The sequence below is a fragment of the Dioszegia hungarica genome (assembly GCF_025882075.1).
Source record: "Dioszegia hungarica strain PDD-24b-2 chromosome Unknown MKK02contig_7, whole genome shotgun sequence".
Classification (NCBI taxonomy): Eukaryota; Fungi; Basidiomycota; class Tremellomycetes; order Tremellales; family Bulleribasidiaceae; genus Dioszegia; species Dioszegia hungarica.
The window spans coordinates 111230-137659 of NW_026515769.1; the positions used below are offsets into that span (position 1 = coordinate 111230).

General features: G+C 58.8%; 7 protein-coding genes across 7 annotated transcripts; 3 read left to right on the forward strand and 4 right to left on the reverse strand.

Moving 5' to 3' along the window:
- Nucleotides 1-690: 690 nt before the first annotated feature.
- MKK02DRAFT_43151 (uncharacterized protein) lies at nt 691-3859 on the reverse strand (the record flags this gene model as incomplete). The annotated part of the gene is made up of 3 exons (XM_053092294.1): nt 691-1136; nt 1307-2097; nt 2148-3859. The coding sequence occupies 3 exons, from the start codon at nt 3857-3859 to the stop codon at nt 691-693; spliced, it is 2949 nt and encodes a 982-aa protein (XP_052947008.1).
- Nucleotides 3860-5588: 1729 nt separating this feature from the next.
- Nucleotides 5589-9063, reverse strand: MKK02DRAFT_43152 (uncharacterized protein; the record flags this gene model as incomplete). Its single annotated transcript, XM_053092295.1, has 3 exons — nt 5589-5632; nt 5694-6366; nt 6403-9063. The coding sequence occupies 3 exons, from the start codon at nt 9061-9063 to the stop codon at nt 5589-5591; spliced, it is 3378 nt and encodes a 1125-aa protein (XP_052947009.1).
- A 1543-nt stretch (nt 9064-10606) lies between these two features.
- MKK02DRAFT_24394 (kinase-like domain-containing protein) lies at nt 10607-13223 on the reverse strand (the record flags this gene model as incomplete). The annotated part of the gene is made up of 6 exons (XM_053086891.1): nt 10607-10782; nt 10849-11100; nt 11209-11371; nt 11427-11996; nt 12168-12780; nt 12826-13223. 6 exons carry the CDS (start codon nt 13221-13223, stop codon nt 10607-10609), a joined length of 2172 nt encoding a protein of 723 aa, XP_052947010.1.
- A 1664-nt stretch (nt 13224-14887) lies between these two features.
- On the forward strand, nt 14888-18206 carry MKK02DRAFT_43154 (uncharacterized protein; the record flags this gene model as incomplete). The annotated part of the gene is made up of 12 exons (XM_053092296.1): nt 14888-15952; nt 15998-16121; nt 16173-16202; nt 16251-16353; nt 16405-16452; nt 16497-16982; nt 17028-17507; nt 17553-17719; nt 17778-17868; nt 17922-18005; nt 18062-18106; nt 18143-18206. 12 exons carry the CDS (start codon nt 14888-14890, stop codon nt 18204-18206), a joined length of 2787 nt encoding a protein of 928 aa, XP_052947011.1.
- Nucleotides 18207-18475: 269 nt separating this feature from the next.
- Nucleotides 18476-20365, reverse strand: MKK02DRAFT_43155 (putative RNA lariat debranching enzyme; the record flags this gene model as incomplete). The annotated part of the gene is made up of 6 exons (XM_053092297.1): nt 18476-18567; nt 18623-18980; nt 19033-19746; nt 19797-19882; nt 19928-20324; nt 20360-20365. The coding sequence occupies 6 exons, from the start codon at nt 20363-20365 to the stop codon at nt 18476-18478; spliced, it is 1653 nt and encodes a 550-aa protein (XP_052947012.1).
- Nucleotides 20366-20611: 246 nt separating this feature from the next.
- On the forward strand, nt 20612-24639 carry MKK02DRAFT_43156 (clasp N terminal-domain-containing protein; the record flags this gene model as incomplete). Its single annotated transcript, XM_053092298.1, has 4 exons — nt 20612-20644; nt 20697-20900; nt 20950-21392; nt 21444-24639. The coding sequence occupies 4 exons, from the start codon at nt 20612-20614 to the stop codon at nt 24637-24639; spliced, it is 3876 nt and encodes a 1291-aa protein (XP_052947013.1).
- Nucleotides 24640-24944: 305 nt separating this feature from the next.
- MKK02DRAFT_24354 (uncharacterized protein) lies at nt 24945-25968 on the forward strand (the record flags this gene model as incomplete). The annotated part of the gene is made up of 4 exons (XM_053086885.1): nt 24945-25109; nt 25200-25259; nt 25342-25611; nt 25702-25968. The coding sequence occupies 4 exons, from the start codon at nt 24945-24947 to the stop codon at nt 25966-25968; spliced, it is 762 nt and encodes a 253-aa protein (XP_052947014.1).
- Nucleotides 25969-26430: the final 462 nt, after the last annotated feature.

The window sequence follows — 26430 nt, forward strand, 5'->3', positions numbered from 1 at the left end:
GACCGCTTCGACACTTGCAGCCTGGCCATCCCAGAAAGTCAGAAGTAAGGATAATGTTCGGCCCAAATGCCCCCTCGGTGCTACCGACTCTAGCCCTCCTCGGCCGCACCCATCTCCGCTTTCTACTAAACATATCAGTAGATCAGCATATCAGTACCATTCGCCCAATACCCAGGGAAGCGATGAGAAGAAACAGATACATGATGAGAAAACTTTGATACCCCAACGCAAGCTAAAGAAAATCTGATCATACACAATTGTCAAAGAGATGCTGGTCGGGTCGAGTCGAGTCGGGTCTGGGTGGAGCTGGTAGGTCGTAACTATGGATAAGGAGAGTCGGCATGGGCATGAAGCGTTGCGCGTGGGGCGTGGGGTAGAGTAGTATAAGCAGATGCAATAAGGTATGATCTGTCCATATCAGCTTTTACCCTTTTTCGTTCACGACAAGGCATGCGCCTCTCAGCCTAGAAATTACCTCACCATTTGAAGAAATGAGTATAGATGGCAGATTCAGGATGAACCGGCATGACCGCTTTGAACTCGTTCAATCTGCAGACAAGTCAGCTCCAAATCTTCGTTGCTCAGATCACTGCTCAGTCCCGCCATTCATGTTCTTGTCCTCTTACAACCCCCTACCCTCACTCGTCACTCAAGGGAAAAGGCAAAGGAAAAGGAAAAGAGAAAGCAGACTCACTCTCGCTTGATATCCAAAGCCAGCTCCGGCGTCAACTTGTTACACGTCGCCGGCTCGCTCCGCCGATCATACGTCCCCGCGTCATACGTAGTGTACACCGCGCAGTCCGGAGCCCACAGGATTCGTCGAGGAGGAACAGGCACCGTCTGGCTCCTTACGGCCGGTTGACGTGCCGCCTGTCCAGAGCCAGAGCCAGAGCCAGAACCGGAGGACGAGGGGAAAGGGAGGGACGGGAGCGAGGTATTGGGATGCGACAAATCGAGGGCGGGCGGGGGCGTATCAAACGAAAAGTCAAAGTCGAGTTGGGTGTGGGCGCGGGAAGAGCCGTTGGGCGGGTGCTCGCCTAATGCGGGAGGGCGAGAGGGCACCGAGCCTGAGGCTGACGACGGCGGGCGGGAGGATTTCGGCGTGTCGATGAACGCATTCTCGGGGTATCGGGCGGCTGAGGGTCAGCTTGGGCGCAAGGGGAATGAGTGTACCGAAAGGGGGAGAGGAGCGATGAGGAGGAAATGGGGCGGAGCGGTTTGCCCGAATGGCCGGAAACAAGTACAAGGGAGGGTAGACAGGTCGGGAAAGAAGCCGCAATCCCGCAAGATAGAACCCCAGACTCACTCTTCAAGATCCCCTTCTTTGGCACGAGCCTCTTGTCGATATACGTGCTCCCCCAAATACTCCTAAACTCCAAATCCGCCTCGTCCGACAACTTGCTCCGTCCCATCTGGAACGTCACATCCTCCATCGTGTCCCCATCAGCGTCCCCGGCGTCCGAGACGGACGCATCCGAATCCTCATCGTCTTCCGAATCATACTCGGCATCCGAGACATTGACGGCGTGGACGTGGTGGACCGTGCCAGAGGATACAGAGCGGGGTTGGACGTGTACGACTTCGGTGGCTGTGCCGTGTGAGCCGGAGGAGGTGGTGGGGGAGACGGGCGACGAGGGAAGGACGGAGCCAAGGCTGGGGAGGACGCCGGTGCCGGTATTGTGCTGTACCGACGAGGAGGAGGCGGGACCGGGCCGAGTAACGGTCGACTTGTCCCATGTTGGCTCGCCTGTCCCTGCTGTGCCGGCGCCGGCGCCGGCCGAAGACCCGACTTGGGACGACCGTTTCGCCTCGTCGTCCGCCTTGGACCGCAACGTATGCTGACGCGCGAGCTTCGCAGCGGGCGACAAACCCGCCAGTGCCCGATCCTCATCAAAGACCTCTGGCGCCGGCGCGGCATTCACGCGAGCGACAAACGAAGGCGCCGGCTCGCCTTTTCCCTTGCCATTCTTCTTTTCCTTCTTCTCCTTCTTTTCCTTTTCTTTCCGCTCCTTCTTCTCCAACTTGCCTTCGACTTCGGGCAGCGGTCCATCCTCGTCCTTCGGCTTATCCTTGAAGATCTTGGATATCCCCATCAACCTATTTGTCAGCTCCGTCCATCCCATCTACGGCAAAAAGGATAAACGTACGAATTCCGCCTGGCCAACTTTCCAATACTCCCCATCTTCCTAATCATCATACTCGCCGAGCTCACTGTCGAGCTCATACTGATATTATCCGTACTCATATTCTTCATCCTAAACAATCCCCTCTTCGCCTTCTTCTCACCATCGTCCACCCGCTCTGTCCGTCCCGTCTCCGCCAACGAAATCTCAGAGTCCATCGCGCGCGTATGGATCGCAAACGGCGCAGAGGGCGGGTGGAGGTCTTGCGGTGGCGTGCGCGGTGGAGTGCCGGACCGTGTGGACGCTTCGGAAGGGGAGGTGTGAGGATACGGTGCGTGGGAGGATTTGGCGGGAGATGCCATGGGTGTAGGGGAAGGAGCAGTCGCCGGAGTGCCTTTAGACTTGTCCTTGTCTTTACCCATGACTTTGGCGAAGCGGCCCTTGAGTCCGCCAGATTTGACCTTTTCGACGGGCGAGGCGGCGTGGGGTGGGGCAACGGGGGATGGGCGGTTCTGTGCCGCGGCGATAGGACCAGGTTGGAGAGGGGTGGGGGCGCGTGCAGGCGGAGAGGCAGCCTTGACGGGCGGGGGCGGAGCAGCGACGACCGGGGCTGGGGCGGGTGCGACTGCTGCTGGTGGGGCAGCCAATGGTGCTTGTCCACGCGGCGTCGGCGCCCTGGATCCCCTTTCCGTACTAGACGAATCCCTCCTCTGTTCTTCCGCCATAGACGGCCTCGGACCCGCCTGTACCGTCTGCTCGCTCATATGCGAGTCCAGCGAAGGCGAGCGCTGATGCTGATGTTCCCGCGCTAGAACCGCCGTCCGGTCGAATCCTCCGCTCAGTGTCGGCTGGGACCGCGAGCGAGGTATCACCTGAGCTTGAGGAGCCGTCCTCAGACTCTCCTTGGACGTCCGATGGCCCGGCGTGCGCTTGTACGGGTGGAAACCGCCCGAAGTCGAGGGAGAGAGCTTGTCCGATATCGACCGAGGTTGTTGCGTGACGAGCGGGGGAGGGGTACGATCATCCATCGATAACCGGCGTGGATACTGTTGTTGCGGTAGGGGAGGGGGATGTGATTGTGGGTGCGCCGCGGCCGGTCCGGAAGTCGTCCGTCTCCTTGAGTCTTCCGATCCTTGATCTCCCTGTCCTTGTCCCTGCCCTTGTCCTTGCCCGGGAAACGGAGCGAGATACTCCTGCTGCTGCTGATGCTGTTGCTGTTGCTGCTGCTGCTGCACACTAGCCATCACCATGTGTTGATACGCCGCCGCGTGTGCCCACGCCGCAAAATCAGCCTGACTCTGCTGGAACCCCTGGTGAAACACCTGTCCCGGATAGGTGAAACCCGCCCCGCCGCCGCCTGGTACAGACATCGTCGAGTTGGGGTTCGGGTAGAATGCCGACGCAGGCAGCGGTGTCGCGGTCCATGGTGATGGTGCGTGCGCTTGTGGTTGGGCGTGAGTGTGAGAGGGATAGGCAAAGTGGTTGATGGTGGAGGGTTGGGTGAAGGCGGGTTGATTAAAGTAAGATTGGCCCGCGAAGGGTTGATGAAAGGGGGAAGCGTGGGAGCTGCTCGAGTTGGTTCGAGAGTGAACAGGGGGTCCCAGAGGCGAAGGGGAATAGGACTGGCGGGAGATGGGAGAGGTGGACCGGTCGTAGGCCCGTCGAGCCGACTCGAAGGAGCCTGGGCGATCCATTGAGGGCCGGTGCGCGAGGGGTGGGGCTTGAACGGCGGCCATGGCTGCTGGTCAGCTCGACGCGTCAATAGCTACTCCTGTATAGCTGCTGAAATGGTCGAGAGACGTACCTGGAGTGCTCTACGCGTGATTCGGGAATGGACGCGAAGGGAAAATGGACGAGAACGCGAATTTGATGAGCGAAATATAATCCTGCAAGTCAGCAGTGGACAGAGGCAATAGATGCTAGCCAACAGAAGAAAACAGCAAACAGAAAGGAAGGCAGTCAGGTGGAGTATAGGAGAAAGGGAGAGGGACGAGTGCTGTGGAGTGATCTAGGCAGAAAGGGGTCTTGAATGAGGAGGACGGGGGCCGTGTGCCCCAGGACCTCCCTCCGAGCTTGATCCCGAGCATGTCGAAATTTCTCTTCGTATCGCAAGCATGCAGGCCGGACGAAGGGGTACTCACGATGCTATACCTCTCCAGCAAAGTACCAAGCTCGCAAGGAGTGTATCCTTCTATTTTGATAGAGTGTGGGGTTGATGGGATGAATACAAATGGGCAAGATGAGACAATGGACCTGAATCGTCAGCTGTTTTTCACAAGCAAGGGGTCACTGTGAAGCGAGGTATTTCGGCAGACCAGGAACAGATCCCAGACGGGACAGGACTGAAGGGGAGACGAATCAAGAGAGACGCGAAAGGACAGAACGTGCAGGATAGGGAGCAGACAAGAATAGGTCGTCAAGGAGTCGCACTCTTTCGTGAAGGGTGGGATGGGAATAGAAATTTGGCTGTGAAGTAAGGATAGGATAGTGTGGGAGCTGCTTGACCATCAAGGTATAGCTGCTATGTGTGACAGATGTATAGAAGAGCGCGATGGATAAGATAGTTGGGATGTTGATGGATGGTAGTCGTAAACGGAGCAAGGCAAGGGCCAAGAACAAGGTTCAACCCAAAGGACGCTAAGCAACCACTCCATCCAAAGGGTCACAGCGCACATGCACAGTATAATCCTCCGATATCTCCACATCTTCCTCTTAACTCCCTCATCTCCTTCCATCCCAGTCGCAATCCTCTCTCTGTGCCCGTATACTGCGAACCGGCCGAACTTTTACTCACCCCTTGACTTTACTGACCACGTTTGCACCGCTTCTACCAGCTTCCGGCGCGTCTCGCGTCTCAGCGCGTCGCGATCCGCCACATCCGTGTATGTCGGACTCTTTCCAGCTCGGAGTCGCTCGCAAAGTCGAAGCAGATGATCCCAAGATGTTAAACTAATAGAAGAGAACAACGTTGAAGCCGCTCAAATACTCTGCGGGATCAAGGCAGGTAGGCAAAATGATGGCCTCTCGTGATCGACTGATCACCGGCGGTCTTCTGCTGACGGGTTCATGGCTCCTCGGATCCGACAGACAAGCGTCCCTCTCTGCGCCAACTCACTGCAGCGCCTTTTTCCACTACAGCTCCCCTCGACTGATCCCCTCATGCTATGTCCGTATGCATGCGTAGACGCTCACCTCGCAGCTTGACCTTGGAAAAATGGGGACCTCCCTCCGATTGCGGGGTCGAGATCCGTGCGCAGCGTTACCCCGGATAGTCGTCACGCTGGGGTCCCCACGCTCCAAGGATTGCCTCTTCGGGCCGATGCGGCCGGGTCAGGTGAGCAGCATGACCTGTGCCGCACGAGAAGCACCAGCTGTCTTACACTCGCTCCCAAGACAACGGTATGATTTTCATATGGTATATACTTTAAATACAGCTGACGTTGAAAGCGATCCCCACATTGACATCTACGGCCTATACTGATACTCGCAGCAATCTACCCGCTCAAAACCTGTCGATCAGCCTAGCTCTCTTGTTCCACTGACCCTCACTCACATCTCACATCTACCTACTCGACCGCCTGAACAGGCCAAAGACCTTCTTCATCCCCTGTCCACTCCCCTCTCCCTTCTGCTCCTCCGCTGCCGCCATCGCAGCCTGTACCCTCAGCGCCTCCTTGGCTTCCCGCGCGTACTGGGCGTTCCTGATCTCATCCGCCATCTCTGGCGCCCCAAATCCAATTTGTGACGCACAGCGCTGGTCTCCCACTCCCCGGGAGACGTCCGCACACAGATCCCACTGCTCCACCCTCGGTACATTGGCACTAGGCGCGGGCGTAGCTGTCGCGGTCGCCAGTGCCACTGCGGCCTTCTTGGCGCGGAGGGTGTTGCCTCGTATACGCGATGCGAGGGAGGTCGATGAGGAGCTGGCGTAGGGATAGGAAGATAGGTCGGCCGGAGGAGTTGCGAGGGGCTCGTAGTGATCTTTGAGGTGGTCCGGGATGGGACCTTTTCCGGGGAATGGTGGGAGCTGGGCCTTTTTTCGGTGGCCATGAGATGAGCTGTAGGTGGAGGGTGGCGAGTCGTCCTTCTGAGGCGGAACGGGTGCGGAGCCGTCGGTCGACAATGCGCCATGAGTTGGACCTTTAGGAGGCGAGATCGGTCCGCTTGGCGTGAAGATCACTTCCCGCGAGCTGGCTGACGAGTAAGGCGACTCATCGCTTAGCTTCGCCGTCCCCTTCCGGATCTCATCCATCAATGCTTCCCTCGCTTAATCCAGTACCGGCCTCGCGTCGATCGGGTCCGCATCGGCCACGTGGAGCGGCGACGCCCCTGTCCCCGCCTGTCCACTAGACCCGTCGCCCGTCAACCCAAAAACCTCCCCTCCTCCCTTCTTCTCCTCTTTCCCCTTTCCCGATCCCGTCGCTTTCGCCTTCAACCCCACCCACGAGTCCACCATCATGTTCCCGATCTTCATCCCGCTCTTCTTACTGCCCGCCATACTGAGCCCCAGGCCAAGTACCGCCGCCTCGACCGGATCGATAGGGAGCGGCTTTTCCGGCTTCGTCCCGTGGGTCAGGCTATTGAACCGCCTGACCGTCCCCTCTGGTATCCTCCCATTCGTCTCGAGACCCGCCGCCAATCGGAGGATATACTGCCCATCCACCGGACAATCCACTACTGCCGCTCTGGCCCATTTCTTCCCTTTCTTCTCCATACCCAGCTGCTTTACCTCCTCCACCCACCCTTTCTCGTACGCCACGACTTGACGGAGTACTCCCCGATGCACCAGTTTGTCGAGGTACTGATGGTCCGCCACCCATTTCTTGGCCTTGCTGACCGCCCCGTCCCACATACTGTTCAACTTGTCGCGCTCGCTGACCCACCACGCGTCCAGCTTGCTCTCGATCTCCAGCGCATCGCTCAGCGGGATCCCATGATCCAGGATCGCGCGCGACTCGGGCGCGCCCTCAACCTTTGACGCCGCTTTGAGAGCAGCGAGGAGATGGAGCGCTCGTGCGTTCTGGGCGTACAGCAGCTCGGCGGCGGAACGGAGGAGGTCGAGCGTGAATGCGAGATGGACGAGTTTGGCGCGGACGCCGATAAAGTGTCGAGTGGAGTTAGACTGGAAGTCGTGCAGGCGCCGGCGTTGATCCTCGATACTGGCGGTCGGTGGGGTGGGCAAGGCGGGGAGGGCTTTCCGGCCCCGGATGAAAGGCTTGGAAGGGGCTGCGAGCGGCGTGGTCCGGAAGAGAGGGGCGAGGCTGATGGGTTGGACGTGTGGTTGTGGTGTGGAGAGGGGCAGGACACGCGCTTCGACGATCTGCTGTGCCGTCTCGGCGGTTTGAGTCTGGGGGTGGCTATGTCCGGTCCGTACGCTGGGGTGGCGCTGAAGAGGCGCTTCTTCGCCAGTGGGAGTAGCGTTGACGGTGAGGGTCGATCCGTTCCCCCTCAACCCCCTCGATCGGGACTGCACAAGCGCAATGGCTGATACGCTCTCCCATACCTGCGGCGTCCTCTGCCTGTCCAACATCTCCTCTATCCTCCTGTCCATAACCTCCTTCCGCTGACGATCATGCGCCCGGTTCTCCTCTTCAAGCATCGCCACCAACTTGGTCGTCTCGCACACCTCCGCCCCCGGCTGGCTGTTCCGGCTCGCCAGCCATTCCCCCACTTTGTCCGCCCCGTCAGGCGCCAGCTGACGAGCAAGCATCGCCCTCTTCTGGTGATACATCGCTATACCATGGAACGCGTCGGTAGGTACCGCCTGATGAGCCGACGTGGACGTGGAAGTAGAAGCGAGGTACTGCTCCCTCACCGCCATCGCCGGAGTGAGCGCGGGAAGCTGTCCGCCCTGCCCCGCCCCTGGTCTGGTATAGCCGGTCCGACCGCGAGAGGGCGTCCGTGCATCCCGCGCAGCGTCACGCGCAGCATCTTCGCGTAGCTGCTGCTCGTGCTGAGCCTGGATCTTGCCGTAGAAGGGCGATTCGGGGTGGACGTTTTGGCCCCTCCACCTCAAGGGCGAAGGGGCGGGGGAAAGGGGGATAGTGGGTGAGGTATCCGCCATAGCGGGTGGGAGTTCCGTGCGGCCCGAGTCGGATGTGCGGGCTGTCTTTGGCTCGGGTGTGCGAGGTTTGCGGGCGAAGGTATGAGGCGTAGTTGTGCCGGACCCTGTGCGGACGGCCGAGCGGGGCGCGAGGCCGCCGAGCTCGAGATTGGGTGTCGAGGCCGAGGCCGAGGCTGGAGCTGATCCTAAGGCTGATGACGAGGGGTAGCCTTTACTCTGACCAGAGCTGATGGGAGGGGTTGGGGTGTTGGTGCTGGCATTGGCCGTACTGAACCCGCCGTAGGGTGTGGCGAACGGGTGCGGGACCTGGGCTCTTGTCTGTGCCGAAGGAGTAGGCATGGGAGCATTACACGAGGGCGGGACCCGCGGGGTGCCAATGACGGTGGGATCGGTATGCCCGAAGCCCGGGGAGAGGTGTGTGAGTGGGCTAAGCGGAGGGAGTGTCGGCGGGTCCGTACCGGTTACCGCCGGGTCCGAGAGGTATAACGGCCGACCACGGATCGGGAATCCCCTAAATGCAGCGGCGGCGCCAGCACCGTTGCCCTCGGTGCCCAGGCCGGGACGGACCAGCCCGACATCGAGCCCGAGATCCGTGAGTCCCGGAAAGAGACTAACGAGCGCCGTACCCTCATACCTCGCGATCGGGGCGATGGGAGGGGTAGCCGTACCGGTACCGGCGCCCTTAGACCGGACTGACGCAGAAGGCAGGAAGAGGGTGGACCAGCGAGCGGCAGTGTTCCGCCCCAGACCAGGTCCGCTGATCGGTGAGGTGGGACGCGGGGTGAGAGATGAGTGGGCGGTGGATGGGCGGGCGGTCAGGACTGAGTTGGCGGTGGAGGGACGGGCGCGCCGTGGCCGAGTGTTTGGGGGAAGCATGATGGCTGATGAGCGGGAGAGGTACTATACGTCAGTCTAAGAGGTCAGAGTAGGAGCAGGTGACGGGCGCAGCGAGAGGGGTGGGAGCTGTGGGCGAGGGGGTACAGGGGAACCTGGGCAGGCGGTGGAGATGACCCAGACGAGGGGGAGACCCACTTACTGACTCAAAAGGTATACGAAGATACGTACCTATCGGTCAGCACTGTCTCTGTCATACAGCTGGAGTCGAAGGAAGAGGGAAGAACAGCCTTGGCCGATGGGGAAGAGGAACGGACCAGAAGAAGGGCAGAATGACTTACCTGGTCTTCGCTCGCCACTTTTGAGTATCCAGTATTCGCACACGGCTATCCAAGAGCTACAGTGGGAGGAGGCAGGGAGAGTCCCGAGGAATGATGGTCCGGGGGTGCAGGACGTGGCTGGATACCGGTGCGGTCCCGGTATCGGCTACAGGATGATCGCAGTCTTGGCTCAGATGCGGTATCGATATCTCTGCGCGTACTTGGCAGATATACGGAAGGCAAAGAAGAAGAGGATCGATCACCGAACCGAGATCGAGATCCGATGGAGGATTGAGCAACATGACTCATGATTCGGGGAGGCAACGACCAAACATGATGACAACGGGCGGTATCAACCCTAAACGGTCTCCGTGGAGCTTTCCGGCTAATTTGTATACCCGCCGATGCTTTCCAAGTAGCTTGATGGATCGTGAGTCAAGACTCGCTATAACAGCCTATAGTCCAGGCACGGGATGAGGTGCCCGCCCAACAGGCGGGAGAGTGGGCGGAGTGGCAAAAGGGGAGGAATGTTTGCATGTTTCAGGTCGAGCTCCGCCTTGTTTCAGATCTCGGGGCTGTGTTGTAACGCACCCGTCACGCTTCGCGTGTTATTACGGCCGAGACCCGGGCTGCGGTGCGCGTCAGTCACCGTCGCTATCAGAAGGCATGTTGAAACCCAATGCAGACTGCACATGACAACTATTAGCTATCTAGGTACTATACCAGCCAAAACTACGAGGTGTGAAACTAGCTAGCTATCCCAGAGATCGCCGAGAGGGAGAGGTAGACTAGCGATGACGAGACTATGAGGAAAGGGGAGGTGGAAAAGAAGAGATCTATGGTTGATATATCGATACGAATACAGTCTAGAGCCGCCCAGGGAGATGAGGGCATGGTCCGATATACAGTGACGTGGTGGTAGATGATTGTGGCAGAGGCGGAGCGAGACGGTAGGCCATGAGGACAGGATGGAGTCCGCGGTACTGGGGTAGATGATGGATGTGTATAGATGGGGATGTGGTGATGATGTGGTCGAGGAATTGGTTGGCGGCTGCAGGGGTGGGAGTGTGGATGTCGGCGGCATGGGTGAGCCGGATGGGGGTCTGAAGGTGTAACGCAGCGATGATGGGCGAAAAGGGTAAAACTCGTTGATGACGGTGATTCGATGACGGCGATCTGACGCGCAGTCCGAGCGACGCGATGCCCTCCGCTTGAGGTCCCCTGATCATCTGCTCCGCCTGGTTTTTACGCCCCCCACGCCCCCCTTAGATCCGCCCCATCCCTACCATCCCCTTCACCGCCGGACCCAGCTTCATGACCTCCTCGAGCGCTCCCTTCCCCTTCTTCTTTGCTCCTCCACTGTCCTTCTTCCCACTCCCACTACCGGCCGCATTCGACGAGGACGAGGACGACGGCACCGGTCCGCCCGCGGCAGCCTGCGCTCCGATCGGATTCGCAGCCGACGGCACCGTTCCCCCTACACCATTACCACCAGCACCAGCACCACCAGCATCAGCAGCGCCTCCTGGGCCGGCAGCGCCCAACTTCTCCATCTCAATTTCCCCATCCACGACCACGCCGCTCAGCCAGGGATGTCTTGCCATGTCGCCCGCGGTAGCCCGTGAGTCGGGATAGTAGTTGAGCATGGGCGAGAGGAAGGAGGAGAGGAGTTCGGCTTCGGCTTGTTCCATGAGGTATTTCTCTTTGAGGACTTGCATGAGTGGCCAGAAGCGGAGGCGGGAGATGTGCCGGAGTTCACCTGGGAGTCAGCGCAGGTTCCCTAGAGGTGAAAAGCGGAAGCATGAGGTGGAGTGGGTGCACAGGAACGAGAAGGGGATAAGAGAAGGGATTCCGGAAGCTAGCTCACCTCTCCGCGTGAACATCTCCTGGCTGTACTTTCCCGACAAAGCCAACGACTTGGGCATCTCCCCCAACAGCTCCATAACCTGCGCCATGTGATCATCATCCTTGTCATATTTGACGCCAGGTTGGGGATCGAACAGGTAGTCTCCGGTCAAGAGTTCAAAGAACTGCCAGGTCAGCTATATTTCCCAGTCACACACTCTACCGGACAAATGAGCTCACCAGGCATGCGGCACTCCAAATATCCACGCTCTGATTCCACTTTGTGCCCAGTATAATCTCCGGACACCGGTACTGCCTCGTCTGGATATCATTCGTGAAGTGATGATCGACCCAACACGCGTTGCCCAGATCCGCGATCTTGACCGTGATCTTCTCCAGACTTTCGGGATCGTACGGGAACGGTGGAGGGAGGGTGTTGGGATCGCCAGCGATGGGAGCGACCCCGCCGTCCTCGTCCTGCGGGTAAGGATGGGGGTTGAGGTGGGCCTCGTGGTCCTGAAGGTTGTTGACGTGGGTGGAGGAAGGGGAGGTCGTAGCGTCCGATATGGCCGATGCCTGCTTGCTGTGGCTGTGACCATCATGAGGCTGGACAGGGGGCGAGGCGGAGCCGGTAGAGAGAACAGAGGTGGATATCCGTAACTCGTCGTTCCGGCCGAGACCGCTATCCGGAGTAGTGGCAGGTGTGGCAATGACGGTATGGCTCGGTGTGGCGGTATTGGATGGTGGTTCCGAGTTGGAATGGGTGGGTTCGAGGGAGATGGAGGATGAACCGGGATGAGAGGACATTTGCTGGGAGAGGAGTGACAAGCCCGCTTTGGCAGGTGGGGGCGCTGCTGATATTTTCGTCTTTTCCCACGTGAGGCTTGAGTCGAGCTTGACTTTCCCCACTCCCTCCCCAATAGAGTCTGCCGATCCCTTCTGCCCTCCCACCCCCCGACTGATCGGCGCACTCGTACCCACCGCCGCGCTCTTCGCCATGCTCCCCGCGCCCGAGATCTTGCTCATCCCAAACCCATACTTGTCAAGCATGGGCGACGTCCCATAGCTCGAGCTCGGGGACGCTAACGGCTGACTAGCAAGGATGCTATCCTTCCTGGGCGTCTGATTCCCTAGTCGACCCTGCGAAGGGGGAACACCGACGAGTTTGGTAGGTACCGCCGCTGGACACGAGGCCAGTTCGGCCTGGACGACCGACTCGACGTCCTCGATGCAGATAAGCACATTTTCCGGTTTGAGATCCGTATGGATGATCTTGCACTCGGTGTGCAGGTAGTCGAGACCGAGCAGTACCTGCTTGGCGATCTGCTTGACGATGTGCTGGGGGACACCACGGTGCTGATACCGCTTGATAAGTCCGAGGAGGTTTTCGCCGAGCACCTCGAATACCATGCAGACGTGTTTTCCGTTCGGACCCTCATGTTTGAAGTTGTCGACGAGACCGACGACGTGATGCCGGCCCGCATGCCGTTCCGAGGATGTGACGACCCGCTGGAGAAGCTGGATCTCGTCCAGTGCCGTTTCGGTGTAATGTCCGTCCGATTTGACTACTTTGAGCGCGACATGCCGACTTGTGCTGTATCATCAGCCCTGCCCCTCATTATACCATATAAAGACTCACTGGTTATCTCTCGCGAGCCAGACCGTAGAGAAATGACCCCAACCCAACTTCCGCACAATCATATATCTTCCCCCGTTGAAATCGTCCCCTATGTTGACAGGATGATACCCGCCCGGTCTATAATCCTCCAGATCTTCCTCTTCTTCAGTCATGACGGATGTGTCGTGTGATACGGATAGGGAGGTGCCGGAGGCAGAGGTGGAATGGACAGGTGGTGGAGGAACGGATAAGGGAGCGTGGGCGCGCTGGTGGCGATTAGCACTTTTCGCGTTTGTGGGGTGGATCAACAAAGGCGATTCGGGTCGCGTGAGCCCGCGCCCGTGCTCAGGTTCTGAGTGCTCATCGGCGTGCTCCCAGCTGTACCATGAGGCGGGCTGAACCTCTGCCCTGCCCTCCATGCTTGTCCATCCGCTCCCTCTGCCTCGACTCGGCTCCTCGGCCCTTATCAAGCAACATCCACCGTGCCCGAGATCCCCTCATCTACGGTCGCCCTCCCCCGCATCCACCTTGCTAGCGCAACCCTCCTCATGCCCTCCTCACATTCCCAGGACGCCGCCTTCGGTAGCCCCTTCCCTGCGCCATACAATTTCCGGCCGCACCCGAGCCCCAAGCTGTAACTCACCGAATCTCCGTTCCCACTTCCCGACGCAACCGCAGACGGTCCCATACTATGCACACTGACTCCTCTTTACGCCTCCTCGTATGTATGCGCAAAGTGCACGTTCTGGAGCAAAGTGTGTTGGCCGGGCTGCCGCGTTGCTGTGGGTTGGTCAAGCTCGGAGGCAGACGGCGCGGGGAACGACTTTTCCTGTGGCTGGCGGAACGCAGATAAGGTCTGCGACGGGCAGATTTCTCTCGCGGAGTGCTGTTGTCGGAGTAGAGCTGGCAGATCTGTCGACTGAAGAGGATGTATAGTGTATGAGCTGTCAACAAAGAGGACTGAGCGTGTATAGAGTGTAAGGTTGGACGGTGTGTTGAGATCAGGAGCTTGTCAGCCGCATCCGCATTGACCGGACAAGTCGGCATTACCATCCGATTCCTAATGCTCTATTAGGAAATAGGCTAATTTGTTAGGAAAAGCGGAGAGCCGCCAATAGCCTTTTGACTAATCGATTACAAAATGATTTCCTAATCCTAGAGATCTCTTATCAGCCACCCTGAACTTTATCCCTGCGCCCCTGGACAGCTGATCTGGGCCAATCGGTGCACGTCTCACTCGTCGCACTCGCAGTCGGCTCTACCTGTAAAGCCGCTCCGCCGCTCCGCCTCCGCTCTACATGCTATCTTGTAGTCATGCCTGAATGAGCTGGTTGAGATGATTGGCCTGCGCTCATCTCTACAGTATTTTACGGCCAAAAAGCCCGGCTACCAGCTATACCCATCTCGCAGCACCGGCCACCGGACGAGACTAGCCTCAACGAGCGTAGCACTGTCGTCCCACATCCATTCGGTGCTCTACGGGCCGAGGGTCGAGGGCCGTCTCCGTATCGCGCCGAGCACCCTCAGCAAGCTAGCAACCTACTATACACTAATTTGTCCGCTAAAGTAGACAGAGTGCCGAAGTACTGGGTCGTCATGCACGGCGAGCTGCTGACACAAGCCATTCTGATTGGCTACTCACCTGAAACACGCTAGTGATTCCCACCGAGATTAACCCGAAACGCGTGACGTCAGGCTGGAGGGCATGAGTGTCAGTACCAGGATGGTACAGTGGTTTCTATGCGTACAACGTGCTCATCTGTCAGGCAGGCAATAATAGCACTTGTGCAGAGTGAATATTGAGGCTGAGATGCTCTGACGTCGTGTCGCATGTCTGACAAGCTGGGGCCGCGAAGAAGCAGATGGACCGTAGAGGCGGCGGCTCTGAAGTCCTTTGTGTTGACCCCTTCCGGACTGAACAAAGGAGCCTCGACTAGCCCTCGCCCTACGATGCGAGGTCAAACAATGGAGTGGATGGAGCTGTCCATTTCAACAGAGAGACGACTGTATCACTTATCTGATACTCATAAGCGACCACCGGATTGACAGAGAAGCAGACAAATCTACTGAAGATCGCATAGATATGGCTCCGGCGAGGAAGAAGCGGCCAAGCGGATCGGAGAAGCGGTCAAGAAAGGAAGGGGTGGAACCTCGCCGACGACGGGAAAAGCAACGGAGCGAGAGACGTGAAGAGCGAGCGAAGGAGAAAGCGGTGAAGCTCGAGGGCGACCAAGTACCTCTCAGCCTCTCCGGTAAGTGGGAGAGATGCTCTTTGGTACACAAGGTCTTGTATCTTGTCTACATCCTCCCCTACCTGACGGTGAACGTCGGCTTCGCCCTACTCTTCGCCATCCCCTGGAAGTTGTCGAGGTCGATGCGCCCGTCCAAGCCCTACATGCCAGGTGGAGGAGCCTCGATCCCATGGGCTACCAAGAAATCACGGACCCCATGGGCTGACCTGTTCGCGCCGGTGGGATACGGAGTCCACCACCACCAGAGGCGGCCGGAACAAAGGCGTATCACATGGGTCCACGGGTGGCTGATTCGGGTTTTCGACATGGGAACTATGCTGCAAAGCATGTTTGGCGCCTTGCATTGGCGAAACTGGCTCCCCTTCGGTATCCTCGCCAAAGTGGACACGGAGCCTCGTACCGATGAGGAGATGGACACCTTCAGTGCCCAGTGGAGGAAAACAAGCCCCCTCCACCGGATCCTGTATCTATTCTACATGCCGCCCTTCCTCCTCCTCTCCGCATATCTTGCTGCCGTCTTTTTCCTCCCATGGACCTTTATCAAGTCCACCCGCCCATCAATCAACTCCGGGTGGAGGAAAGATTGGAAAAAAGGAGAAAAGTACAAGTATTCGCATAAACCGGATGACTCGGATGTGCGCTGCGTGCTGGCGCCGTACGGCTTCGGGACGTACCATCGACTACGAAAAGCTAGTCGGGACAAGGGGCATGAAGACTGGAAGGGGATTTCGCGGACCAAGGGATTTTGCGTCAGGGTGTTCCACATGTACTGTCTCCTGGCGGACTGCTGGAGGATGTTTGAGCGGCAGGGACTGCAGGTAGTGGGTGTCTTCTGCGGAAGCACCCTCGCTCTGATGCAGATGATCAGGATGGGGATGGAATTGAGGGGAGGACCGGTCAGTTCACATCAGCCAGAAGGGTCATGAATGCTGAGAGACCAGCTCCAAAAGTACATCGAGGCCAAAGCGACAGGCGGCGGCGTCGAATTTCTGCGTGCTCAGCCGAACTGCGCGTATGTTCCTGGGACGGGTTTCGCAAACTGGGGTGGCGGGTGGGAGCCGTTTGGTAGGTCTTTCTAGACCCAGTCGATGCCTAAGAGCAGCTGCTGATCTGTAGCCTGGTACATCTTGTATCATGGCTGGGTCTGTGAGTATTGGACATACACGGCCGGAAGCTTAGTCAGCTGATGTTCAGTACTCCTTTGCTTGTTGCTCATTGCCGATGAAGTCTTGAATGTGCGGATGGGTCTGTTCGCCCCGCAGTGGACTCGAGGCGGTACAGGGTACACCATCATGTTGTGAGTTTCCACACTTCGAATCTCCCTTGATCAGTTCGCTGACATCGTCAGTCTCGCTCTGTGCATTCTCAACAGCTCGCCAAATTGGGGGTGGAAAGTGTGAGTGCACTCCAGCTCCGGTCTCGTACCCAGCTGAGCATCAGTATGATCCCGGCGCACCATGTCCTCCTCCTCGTCATCCTCTCTTTGGGCGCTTACAACGTCATCCGCCTCGTCCTCTCCGCCCTCGACTGTACGCCCGACCGTACCATCCGGCGCTCCAACAGGCGAAACGGTAGATTCCCTCTCCGTCCCTGGACCGAGGAGCAGTGGCAATCCGCCTGGCGACGCGGTAATTTCGGACAGAACCAGGACAAGATACACACGATTCGGACGGCGACGACCGAGGCGGAAAAAGCCGCCGCTGAAGAGGCACAAAGAGGCTTGGACAGGCTCTATCCCATCGAGAGGTTCCAGGCGCATATTGGAGACCATGTGCACGAGTCGACGGATAAGGACAAGCTGGAGGATGAGATGCGGGATGCGGGAGTAGTGCAGGATCCAGGCAAGCAGCAGGTTGGCCGGGTCGACAAGAAGGTGGTGCCAGATAGGGAGACGATGGTTCGGGCGAGAGGAAAGATGAGCCGAAAGTAAGTCTATCAGATAAGCGGGTGAGTATGTCAGCTGATTATCAGATTGATCCATTGGTTCCCACTCACTCCGCCACCCCAGACATCCGAGGACCTCTACGCTCTCGCACGCGGCGAGGACTCGTGCTACCTTACCGACGAGCACCATCTTGACCGATTCTTGATATACCTGAATGCTCCGACCGGCAGGATGGCCGAGCCCTTCTCCGGAATGATCGCTGGGAAGCCTTGCTGGCTTTACGCGGACCAGGAAGACATCTACGAGCCCACTCCAAAGCAGTACGATCATCCGAACCCGCCGCCCAAACATTTCCGGTGGGAGACAAAGGAAGAGTTTGCGCTGCGGCAGAAGCGAAACAAGAAGGAGGCGGACAGTTATTATGGAAACCATTACTGGAGCGTGTCGGGCAAGTACGCCAAGAAGAAGAAGTGGAGATTGTGGCATAGGTGGTTTGATATCCGGAGGGCAATCAGCGTGGTCGTGGGCTTTTGGATGTTGATTGTGCATATCCTCTTGCTTGTCAAGTGGGTATTCTTTTGCAGTGAAGAAGGAGTGAGCTGATACATCAGTAATTTAGGAACGGGGAGCAACAATTGGCCCTCGTATAACGCGCAGTACAAGGATGCCGCGATCAAGTGGAGACAGAGCCGTGGTCCCCTGGCTGAAGATTGCCAGTACTATCAAGGTAGCGCGCTACCGATTTGGATCAGGCCAGGCGAGGGGTCAATCCAAGGCGGTAAGCTCCCTTCCTAATATTGCCTCACGTGGCCAGCTCTGCAAGTCCTGACGATCAGTATTCTCAGCCATGTTCTTCTTTGCCATGTGGGAGTTCTTCATCATCCACCTCTGCCTCGGCGTCATCTTTGTAGCGCTATCCAACAACCGGTGAGCTGAGGAGTGGCGGTATCCCGTCGAGGGAAAGCCCGACTGATATCCAGAACGTACGGCATGCACTTCACCTGGCCAATCACGCTCATCGGCCCAAGGACTAGCTCTGTCAGTATAGGCATGACTCTGGGCTTGTAAGTCTGCGTGGCTTAGCCGCCCTACTCGTGACGGAGCTCAGCTCATGACTCAGCGTCGGCGCCGCAACACTGCAGATGGGCCTGTTCCTCTACGAACCGTAAGTTGAACCTTTCGGACAAGCGCACGCGGTCAGGGTCCATACTCATCACGTAGCTGGTCTCGCGGTTTCGCTCAGGGGGCGGGATACTGCTGTCTAGGCACATGGGCATTGTACCTGTTCCGCGTGAGTCAAGCCCCTCAGGTCAGCATGTGAGTATAGGCTGACGAGCAGAACGAAAGGATGCGAGGGGACGTGACAAGACACCCTTTCCCGCCAACTGTCCTATCCCTTTGGGCTGTAAGTGCCATCTGTCTTCCTCATGCCCAAGTCAGTGGCTGACGGGTCAGCACGAGTACATGGACGGCAAGACGGTGTACAAGCCAGTACCCGGCATGGACTGATCCATACCGGTATGGACATACATCATCATGATGCGGTAGCTGGCGCAGGATTGATTTTGTTGGGTATACCGAGCATGGCGCAGAAGGCTTCGGTCTGGGGATTGGTATACCATGCAGCTATGATGTCAGCTTCATCGCTTAGCTGACAGCTTGAGAGAGATTGGAAACTCACATTCTGATCCGCCCGGTTCTCCTTGCGCAGGCGCAGTAGGCCAGAACTGCTGTACCGCTGCCACGGCTATGGACCCCTTCCGTATCGATGCTCCCGCTTGTGACTCCGCGCTGACACCTACCTCTCCTTCCTGCGTAGCTGACGGTATCGGCGGTACCGACACGCCTTCCCTCTCTATTCGCTCCAGCTCGGCTTTGACCAATTCAGCCATATGATCCGGGAGCGGAAGAGCCTTTTGCCGGACTTCGAGCGATAGGTAAGGGTGGAAGACGCGGGTGATGGCGAGCCACTGGGGATCGTATGTGAGCTCGAGGGGCTCGGAGGGGTCTGACGGGGTGGATGAGGGGATATCGAGGAACTGCGGATCAGCTCAAACACTGGTTCACATCGAGATGAGCTGGATGGCTGACCTGAATGAAATCTTTTCCAGGACCGCACTTGTCCAGCGCGAGGAACTTGGTCCTTCTCGGTCTGCTCGGCCCCGCCTCGGCATCTGGTCCGTCTAAGGAAGGCTCGACAGCCAGTGTTCCAGGGACTTCCGCGGTAGACCGGCCGATGACACCCTGCGCCGCACCAGGATCCGCCTGCCGAGCAGCCTCGACTAGATCTGCACTCTCGTCCACCTCCAGCGCCGCTTCCGCCTCTTTCGCCGTGACTCCATTACTGACCTCCGTCGCCTGATGTATATGTGGCTCGTCCTCAGCGTCCTCCTCATCATCGTCGATGGCGATCTCGTCCGGGTTGGCAGCTGCCTCGGCTGGCGCTGGGTCATCATCGTCGTCCGAGTCAATCATGATTTCGTCGGGATTTGCCGCCGCCTCGCCAATCTCCGCTTGAGCACTCCCTACTGCCCCACTATCCCCTCCCGTGCCGCTTGCTGCTACAGCTGCGCCTTGGCCATGCTCGAATACCGCCGCGAACTTGACGTGCAGATGTGCCGAGAACCAGTATTCGGGCTGATTGTGCTTCAGAAGCTGTAACAACGGCGGCGATCCGAGGGTGTTTGACTGGACTTCCGACTTGAAGAATGGTTTGCGGCGGAGGAGGGAGGCGGTGTCGCCGTAGTTGGGGATGGTGATTGGCCAGTCATGTGAGAGGAAGATTGTATTTGGTTCTGGCGATAGCTGGGGATTTAGCTGTGCCTGCAGAGCGAAGCAGTGGGGGAAAAGCTCACTTGCATGAGCTTTGCAACGTCGTAGTTCCGTATATGGTATATACTCCGCATCGTTGAGCTGGTATACGGGACTGTCTCATAATGACCTGTTCAGTCAGCTAAGTCGCAAGCCCCGGCGTAAACCAGCTGACCCTTGGTATAGTCGTGGTCCTTGTAGATCCCGCTCGCACCCACGATCCTCATCCCTCCTACCCTCACACATCCTGCCGCTCCCAGGTAGTAGATATTCTCCGCCAGCCATCCCCCATGATACAGCTCCCACATGTAATTGCTCGCTTCGTGATTCCCGCCAATGACCAGCGTGAGGACCGGCGCCTTTCTCTTTCCAGAGTAGTACTCGTGGAACGTCCCCAGAGAGTGGTATTTCGGAGGCACGGCGAGCGAGGCGAAGTCATGCGCTGAGCGCAAGGCTTGAAAGTCCCCGCATAAAAGAAGGAGGTCGACCTTTTTAGATTGGTGCGACTCGTATGCGGCTATCGAGTCATATATGACCGACAGAGAACCATGAGAGCATCCTTGTACGGTTACCTGCTTGTCAGCTGTGCGCTATAGGCTGCACTTACGATCATAATGGCCTGTATGGGTAAGGTATGGTTGTAGGAGGTGGTGGTGGAGAGGGCAGAGGGATAATTAAGGTTTGGGTGGAGGTGACGTAATCTTTCCGTCGGAAGCAGTTTCGGCTGGTGTTGTTGACGCGTTTGGTTTCTTTCTTTGATCGCCTGTTCTCACTCACTTGTGTCTCTCTTCTAAGTCCACCTTGCATACCTATAGGTCAGCTCTGACGCGCCCAACGCTCGTGGAAACAGGAGGATAGCATGCCGCCGATAGATAGAGACGCGAAAATACCAGTAAGCTGTCAACCGAAGAGCGCCCCGGAATAGAATGTTGGCTGACGCGCAGTGTCCAACACCGCAACATCTCCAGATCGAGCTGGACGCGCTCGCAGCGGTGCTCGAGCTCCGAGAGCAGGAGGATACATGGGAGAAAATGGAGCGCGGGATCATAAGGTTCACGGGCGTGACGAAGGGTGGAGGTTATAAGCACCTTCCGCTGTTCATCGAGGGGGTCGGAAAGATGGGTGTCGGGTTGAAAGTTGGGCAATGCGTCAGTCTCCCTGCATCTGCTGACCCAAAGTGGACATGCTGATCGTTAGATGCTCTCCGATCGAGGTCGTCTCTCTGGCGTAGCTACAGAACTCCTTCAAACCCTCGCACCCCGACTCGGACCCGCCTTTCAACCCCTCGTACCCGTCTACCTCCCACCGCTCGTCCAGCTCCTCGGACGACCGAACAAGGTCTTTCTCAAACGCGCCGAAAAGTGTCTCTGGACAATCATATCCAATTGTCACCTCTCCAACATCCTTCTCGAGCTCCGCAGAGGATTGTCGGACGAGGCAGCGACGTGTAGAAGGGGATGTGCGGCGGGTTTTGAGCGCGCTCTGGTCGAGTGGCAACGCGGGGTGTTTGGCGAGAAGGGAGTGGGCATAGTGGAGGAGGCACTGAGGAAGGTGGGGACGGATAAGGATCCGGAAGTGAGGGCTACGGGCAAGCGGATATGGACGAGGTTCAGTGAGGTGTGGCCTGAAAGGGTGGACGAGTGAGTTCATAGATCCCTGTTGATCCGTATGGAGGCCTGAGCTTATGGAAGATTCTCTGGACCGCTCACTCCGACTATAAGACGGTACCTCGGTGTCTCTGCGGCTGCCGCAACAGCCGTAGCTGGATCATCGAAGTCACGTGCCGCACCCGCTCGAGCAGCGCCCACACGACCACCCCCATTCGCTCTTACAGCATCCACCTCTTCTGCACCCGTGGCTACCCCAGCACCCTCCCCGCCACTCGTCCAGATGCCTCCTCCGCCCCCCGTGCAGATGGCCCCTCCACCGCCGCCCCCTCAGACTGCTGCACCACCCGAACTAGCCCGTCCTCTCGCATTCCCCACCCGCGCTACCCGCCCAGCACTCCCTACCTCCCAATCGGAAGCCTGTCTCCCCACACAGCCGCCTATCGAGGCAGTACGTCCCCGTCGATCACCCACCAAGGTCCTCTTTCCAGGCGGACCCGCCATACCCGGTCCTCCCGTGCTCGAGGAATCTACCCGACCCCGTATCCTCTCTTCCCGAGCTCCTCGATATCCACCTGGCGTACTCGGCGCACATACCCGCTCTGTATCGCACAGTGTGCTACCACCTCCGGAGGTCCCCTCTTTCCCGTTTCCCTCAGAATGGGCACCAACACCCGTTACATCCGCTCCGGAACCGCCTACCCGCCCGGCACTCCCAACTTCGTTTTCTACCACCTCGCTGCCCACCTCCGCAGCCGAGGACGAGGGGAGGGGGACATGGCAGCCCGCCCGTCGATTCGCCGGCGGGCCACTCCGCGCCGCTCTCCCTTCGTCCGCCGAGGAGCGCATGCCCATCTCAGGCTCCGTCTCGGCCGGAGCCACACCGCATGTTCTGCGCGGAGCCGTCCGGCCCGCGCCTGTCCCTGTCGCTCGGCGCGATCTCGGTCAGCCTCAACGGCGGGTCATATCGAACCCTGTCCACCCGGCGCTGGCGTCTAGCGCATCCATACCTGACTTTGAGCACCCCATACCAGCATCCACCCAGCCCCAAATTTCGGCGGCGCCCGCTTTGCTGCGAGTCAGTACGAGCGTCCGGGACAGGATCCAAGAGATGGAGCGGAAAGCGTCCGAGGCGGAGGTGGAAGCTGCGGGTGTACCCTTGCCGTCCAGTCCTGTGGCGGAACGGTTCGCGAATGGCCAAGCTGGAACAAGGAGTCGGGAGGGTACACCGACGAGGAGGAGGGTGGAGCTGGCTGCCTTGTCGCCGAGTGTGCCGATGTTGGCGAGGTCGTTGAGGGGGAGCAGTGGGCCGGAGAAGGGGATGTTGAGGGATGAAGAGGCGCCGAGTGAGGTGGGGGACATGACGCTGAGCGAGTCGACAGCGACAAAGGAGTCGGAGCCTGCGAGCTCCAACAGCGCAGACAGTGTCGATCCACCCGCGCTCAGAACGGCACCAGCAACCTTCATCGAAATGGGCACTGTTGCCGTAACGGACACTACGGCTCTTCCGCCCCCACCGCCGACCACCGCTGCATCTACCTCTGAAATCGCTCCCTCCACTCTCGCTAGCAAAAAGGCCGCCTCGACCGCTCCAGCCCCGGCCGGCACTGCTCCGCCCGCACCGGAGGCGAAACCGCGCAAACCTCCAATCCCCCAACCCGCGCCTCGCGTCCGAGCGGAAAAGCCCACTGCAGCGGCAGAGCGCTTACCGCCCATCACCGCCGTCCGGGCAACCAAGCCTCGTTTGCCGCAAGCCGAGGCGCGGAGACCATTCCGGCCAACGACGAAAGCAGCTGCTCCTCCTGCCGCAGCTACCACGGCGGCTCCGCCAGTCAAGGCGGCTGTGTCGTCAAGATCTGCCTCGGGCTCGACAGCGCCCAAGGGGCCGGCTGTTGCGGTACCCAAAGCAGCACCCGCCCCCGTCCCAAAGCCCACTGCACCCCCCGTACCCGCTTCTCGGTCCGTCTCGTCCAACCTCACCAAGCCTACCGCGGCTTCGGCGCAACGTGCAGCCAGCGCCACCCACCCGCCTGCTTCGAGTACCACTACAGCCGCCGCAGCCGCTGCCAAAGGTGCCGCGGCGGCCAAGGCGTCTTCCTCGGCATCCAGCACCCTTCCTCCCCCGGTCAAGAAAGACAAGGTCAAGCGGAAAGCCGCCGTCCCTTCCTTCCGGCCAACCCGGACTGCGGATCCCAAGTCGGGCGGGGCACCGACAGCGAGAGCTGCCGCAACACCAGCGGCAGCAGGGGGCACTACCAGTCTCTCAGCGTCGACCATCTCGTCCGCTCCATCTTCCTCGGCATTGGGAAGATCCCAGGCCAAGGCGTCGGGACTGGGAGTAGGAGCAGGTGGGATAGTAGCGAAAGTCCGGGTCAAACCCGAGGCGATCCCGCTGCCGATCAGTCCGGGCGAGAAACGGGCGGTCGAGATCCCGCTGCCCCCTAGTCCGGTCGTACTGGAGTTTACGGGCAAGGTGAAGGTGCGGACTAGGCCAGAGAGTCTGGGATTATCAACGTCCGGAAGGGAGGCGGGTGGCGGCGGCGCAATTATAGGGACAACGGACGGGAGAGGCGACCGGGTGTCCCCTCTTGCGAGCGAAGTACCCCTCCCACTCTCGCCGACTGCTTCCAGTACCACTCCGGTATCGTCTCCACCTCGCCCCACTGTCGAATTCGGCTCGTCATCCTCGCAGTCCCCTATCAATCTCGTCAACATCTCCCATTCCTCGCCTTCACGCAACGCGGTATCGACCGACCTGGGTCTCCCGTGTATACCAGGGAGCGGACTCACGCCGATCTCGAAAGCGTCTACCATACCGGCAAGGTCGGACTGGATGGGCAGTGACAGCGAGGACGAGGAAGCGTCAGAGGCGGGAGAGGAGCGGGTGACACTGGGGAAGAACCGTCAGGAGGAGGCGGTCTGTGTTCCGCCGGTAGACTCAGACGGGGCAGAGAAGGACCTTATCGAATTCTCGTCACCTTCACGGCCGACATCGGATCCGGCAGTAAAGGTCGCAGAGGCGGAGGAGACAGGGCTGACGGAGCTGGAGAAGGCGGAGGAAAGGGACCTGAATGAGTTCTCGGCGCCTTCCCGACCCGCCTTGTCGGTACTCGAAGGTGATGAGAATACTGTGGGGAGGTCAGAAGTCAGCCCGGTCAGTCAGGGGAAGACGATGAAGGCGGAATCAGCGGCCGGGGGAGTAGTGGGGACAGTAGCGAGTCCGAGGGTCGTTTTGAGCGAACGGAGGAATGGGGTGTTGAGGCACGAAGAATTGCTTTGAGTAGTTTGCTATAGTGTTCGGGTAGTGGACATTGGGTGGCATCTTGTATTGACTAGCTAGTAGATGCTATAGTCGTAGTCTCGCTGATCCACTCCTGTTCCACAGACCTCAGCTTGGAGGGGCTCAGGCGAATCAGGTGCTGGGCTTATCAGATTTCGGTATATCCGCCCTCGACCAAGGCTATATCCGCCTCCACTGCAGGACCCACATGATCCAGACTCCAGCCGATCCTTCCTCTATTCTTCCTCGTCCATCTGCCTATCTTTGTATCTTCGCGCCTCCTCCAGCTGACAGACTCTTCTTCGATGTCCGAGACCAGCACTGAGCGGGATCAGCTCATCCCACCCTCAAACCGACCCGGGCCCGGGTCTGAAGAAGCGGAGACTACGCGCGGAGGGGGGGCAGGGCTGATTAAGCGCCTGGACCTCTTGCCTCAGCCTAGAGATCGGGCGGCGATGTATCTGCTAGGCGTGAGTGCATAAAGCCTGACCCGCGGCTCTGTGCCTGCCTTTTGCTTGGTGGTTCGACCGTATTGGAAGGCATGTACTGACCAGGCTCAGATCGGGATCGCCCTGTTCTTGCCGCTCACGTGGTATCTCGTCTTCTCGCAAGACTTGAAGGTAAGTAACCTACCAAATCCAGCATCTCTGCTATTGCTCTTCATGACGAAGGCATCTCCGAGGAGCCAAGCTTATGCCCAAGGCACTAGGCTGGTTCGCCCCGCACCCACTACTCCAATCCCTCGCCATAACCGCCTTCCTCCTCGCCATCTTCCCTCTCCAGCCCCCTACCCCCTCCTCCTCGGCCGTCCGGACGTCCCGATTCCAGCTACACCAACGATGGATGTACGCCCTGGCCCTACCGGCCCTGGCGGTGGGTACGGCGGCCATGTGGTGGAACAAGCATGTGCACGGGGCGCCTCACTTTACGACGTGGCATAGCTGGTTCGGGGCCGCTACTGTTATTTGGGTGGTACGTCCAGCTCACCTTTTCTTGTCATCTCGCAACTATCAGGTGTTCGAGCGAGTGCTGGATGCTGGACGCTGGAGACTGATCCCATAGCTGCTTCAAGCGGCTCTAGGATCCGCCGCCTCCCACTTTGGCGGTAAACTCCTGGGCGGCCCCGCCCGAGCTAAAAAGGTCTACAAATACCACCGGCTCTCAGGCTACCTCCTCGTTGCTATGCTGGTGGGTACAGCGCACCTCGGCGGAGCGCACTCGACTTGGGCGCTCACGAGACCCGGAGGGGAGATGAAGTGGGTCAGAGTTGGGGCGTTCTGGGTCGGGCTGCCTTTATTGGCGCTGGGGCTGTATATGCGTATCAGGTGAGTACGGGCCTAGTCTGGAAGCTGGAAGGGCTGGAGCTGACTCAGCAGACCGAGCAAGATGAAGTTCCTGTAGGTGGACTGGCAGGCGTACGCCTGTGGCGTAGGGGGGGTCTCGATGCATTCTCGATAGCCCGCTACAGCGAACATCCTCGCGCGCACCCCCGTTCCACACCACACCCACACACAGACTCTTCTACCGTATCAGATTAGCTTTCGAGCTTGAGCTCCCTTTGATTCGTCTCCTCACCTTAAACACTTCTACGTTGACCAGCTACATATCGTACATATCGTTCAGCCCAGTGTCAACGCTGTACCGCACTCCCCCACCGTCCCCCCACTCTACACCGAGCCGACGGAAGGCTTGGCAAACTCACTTCCGAATTGTAGCGGATATTCGCAACATGCGGGCATCAACATTCGCAATCTCCTTCCCACCTCGACTCGTTTCTTCTGTATATACTAG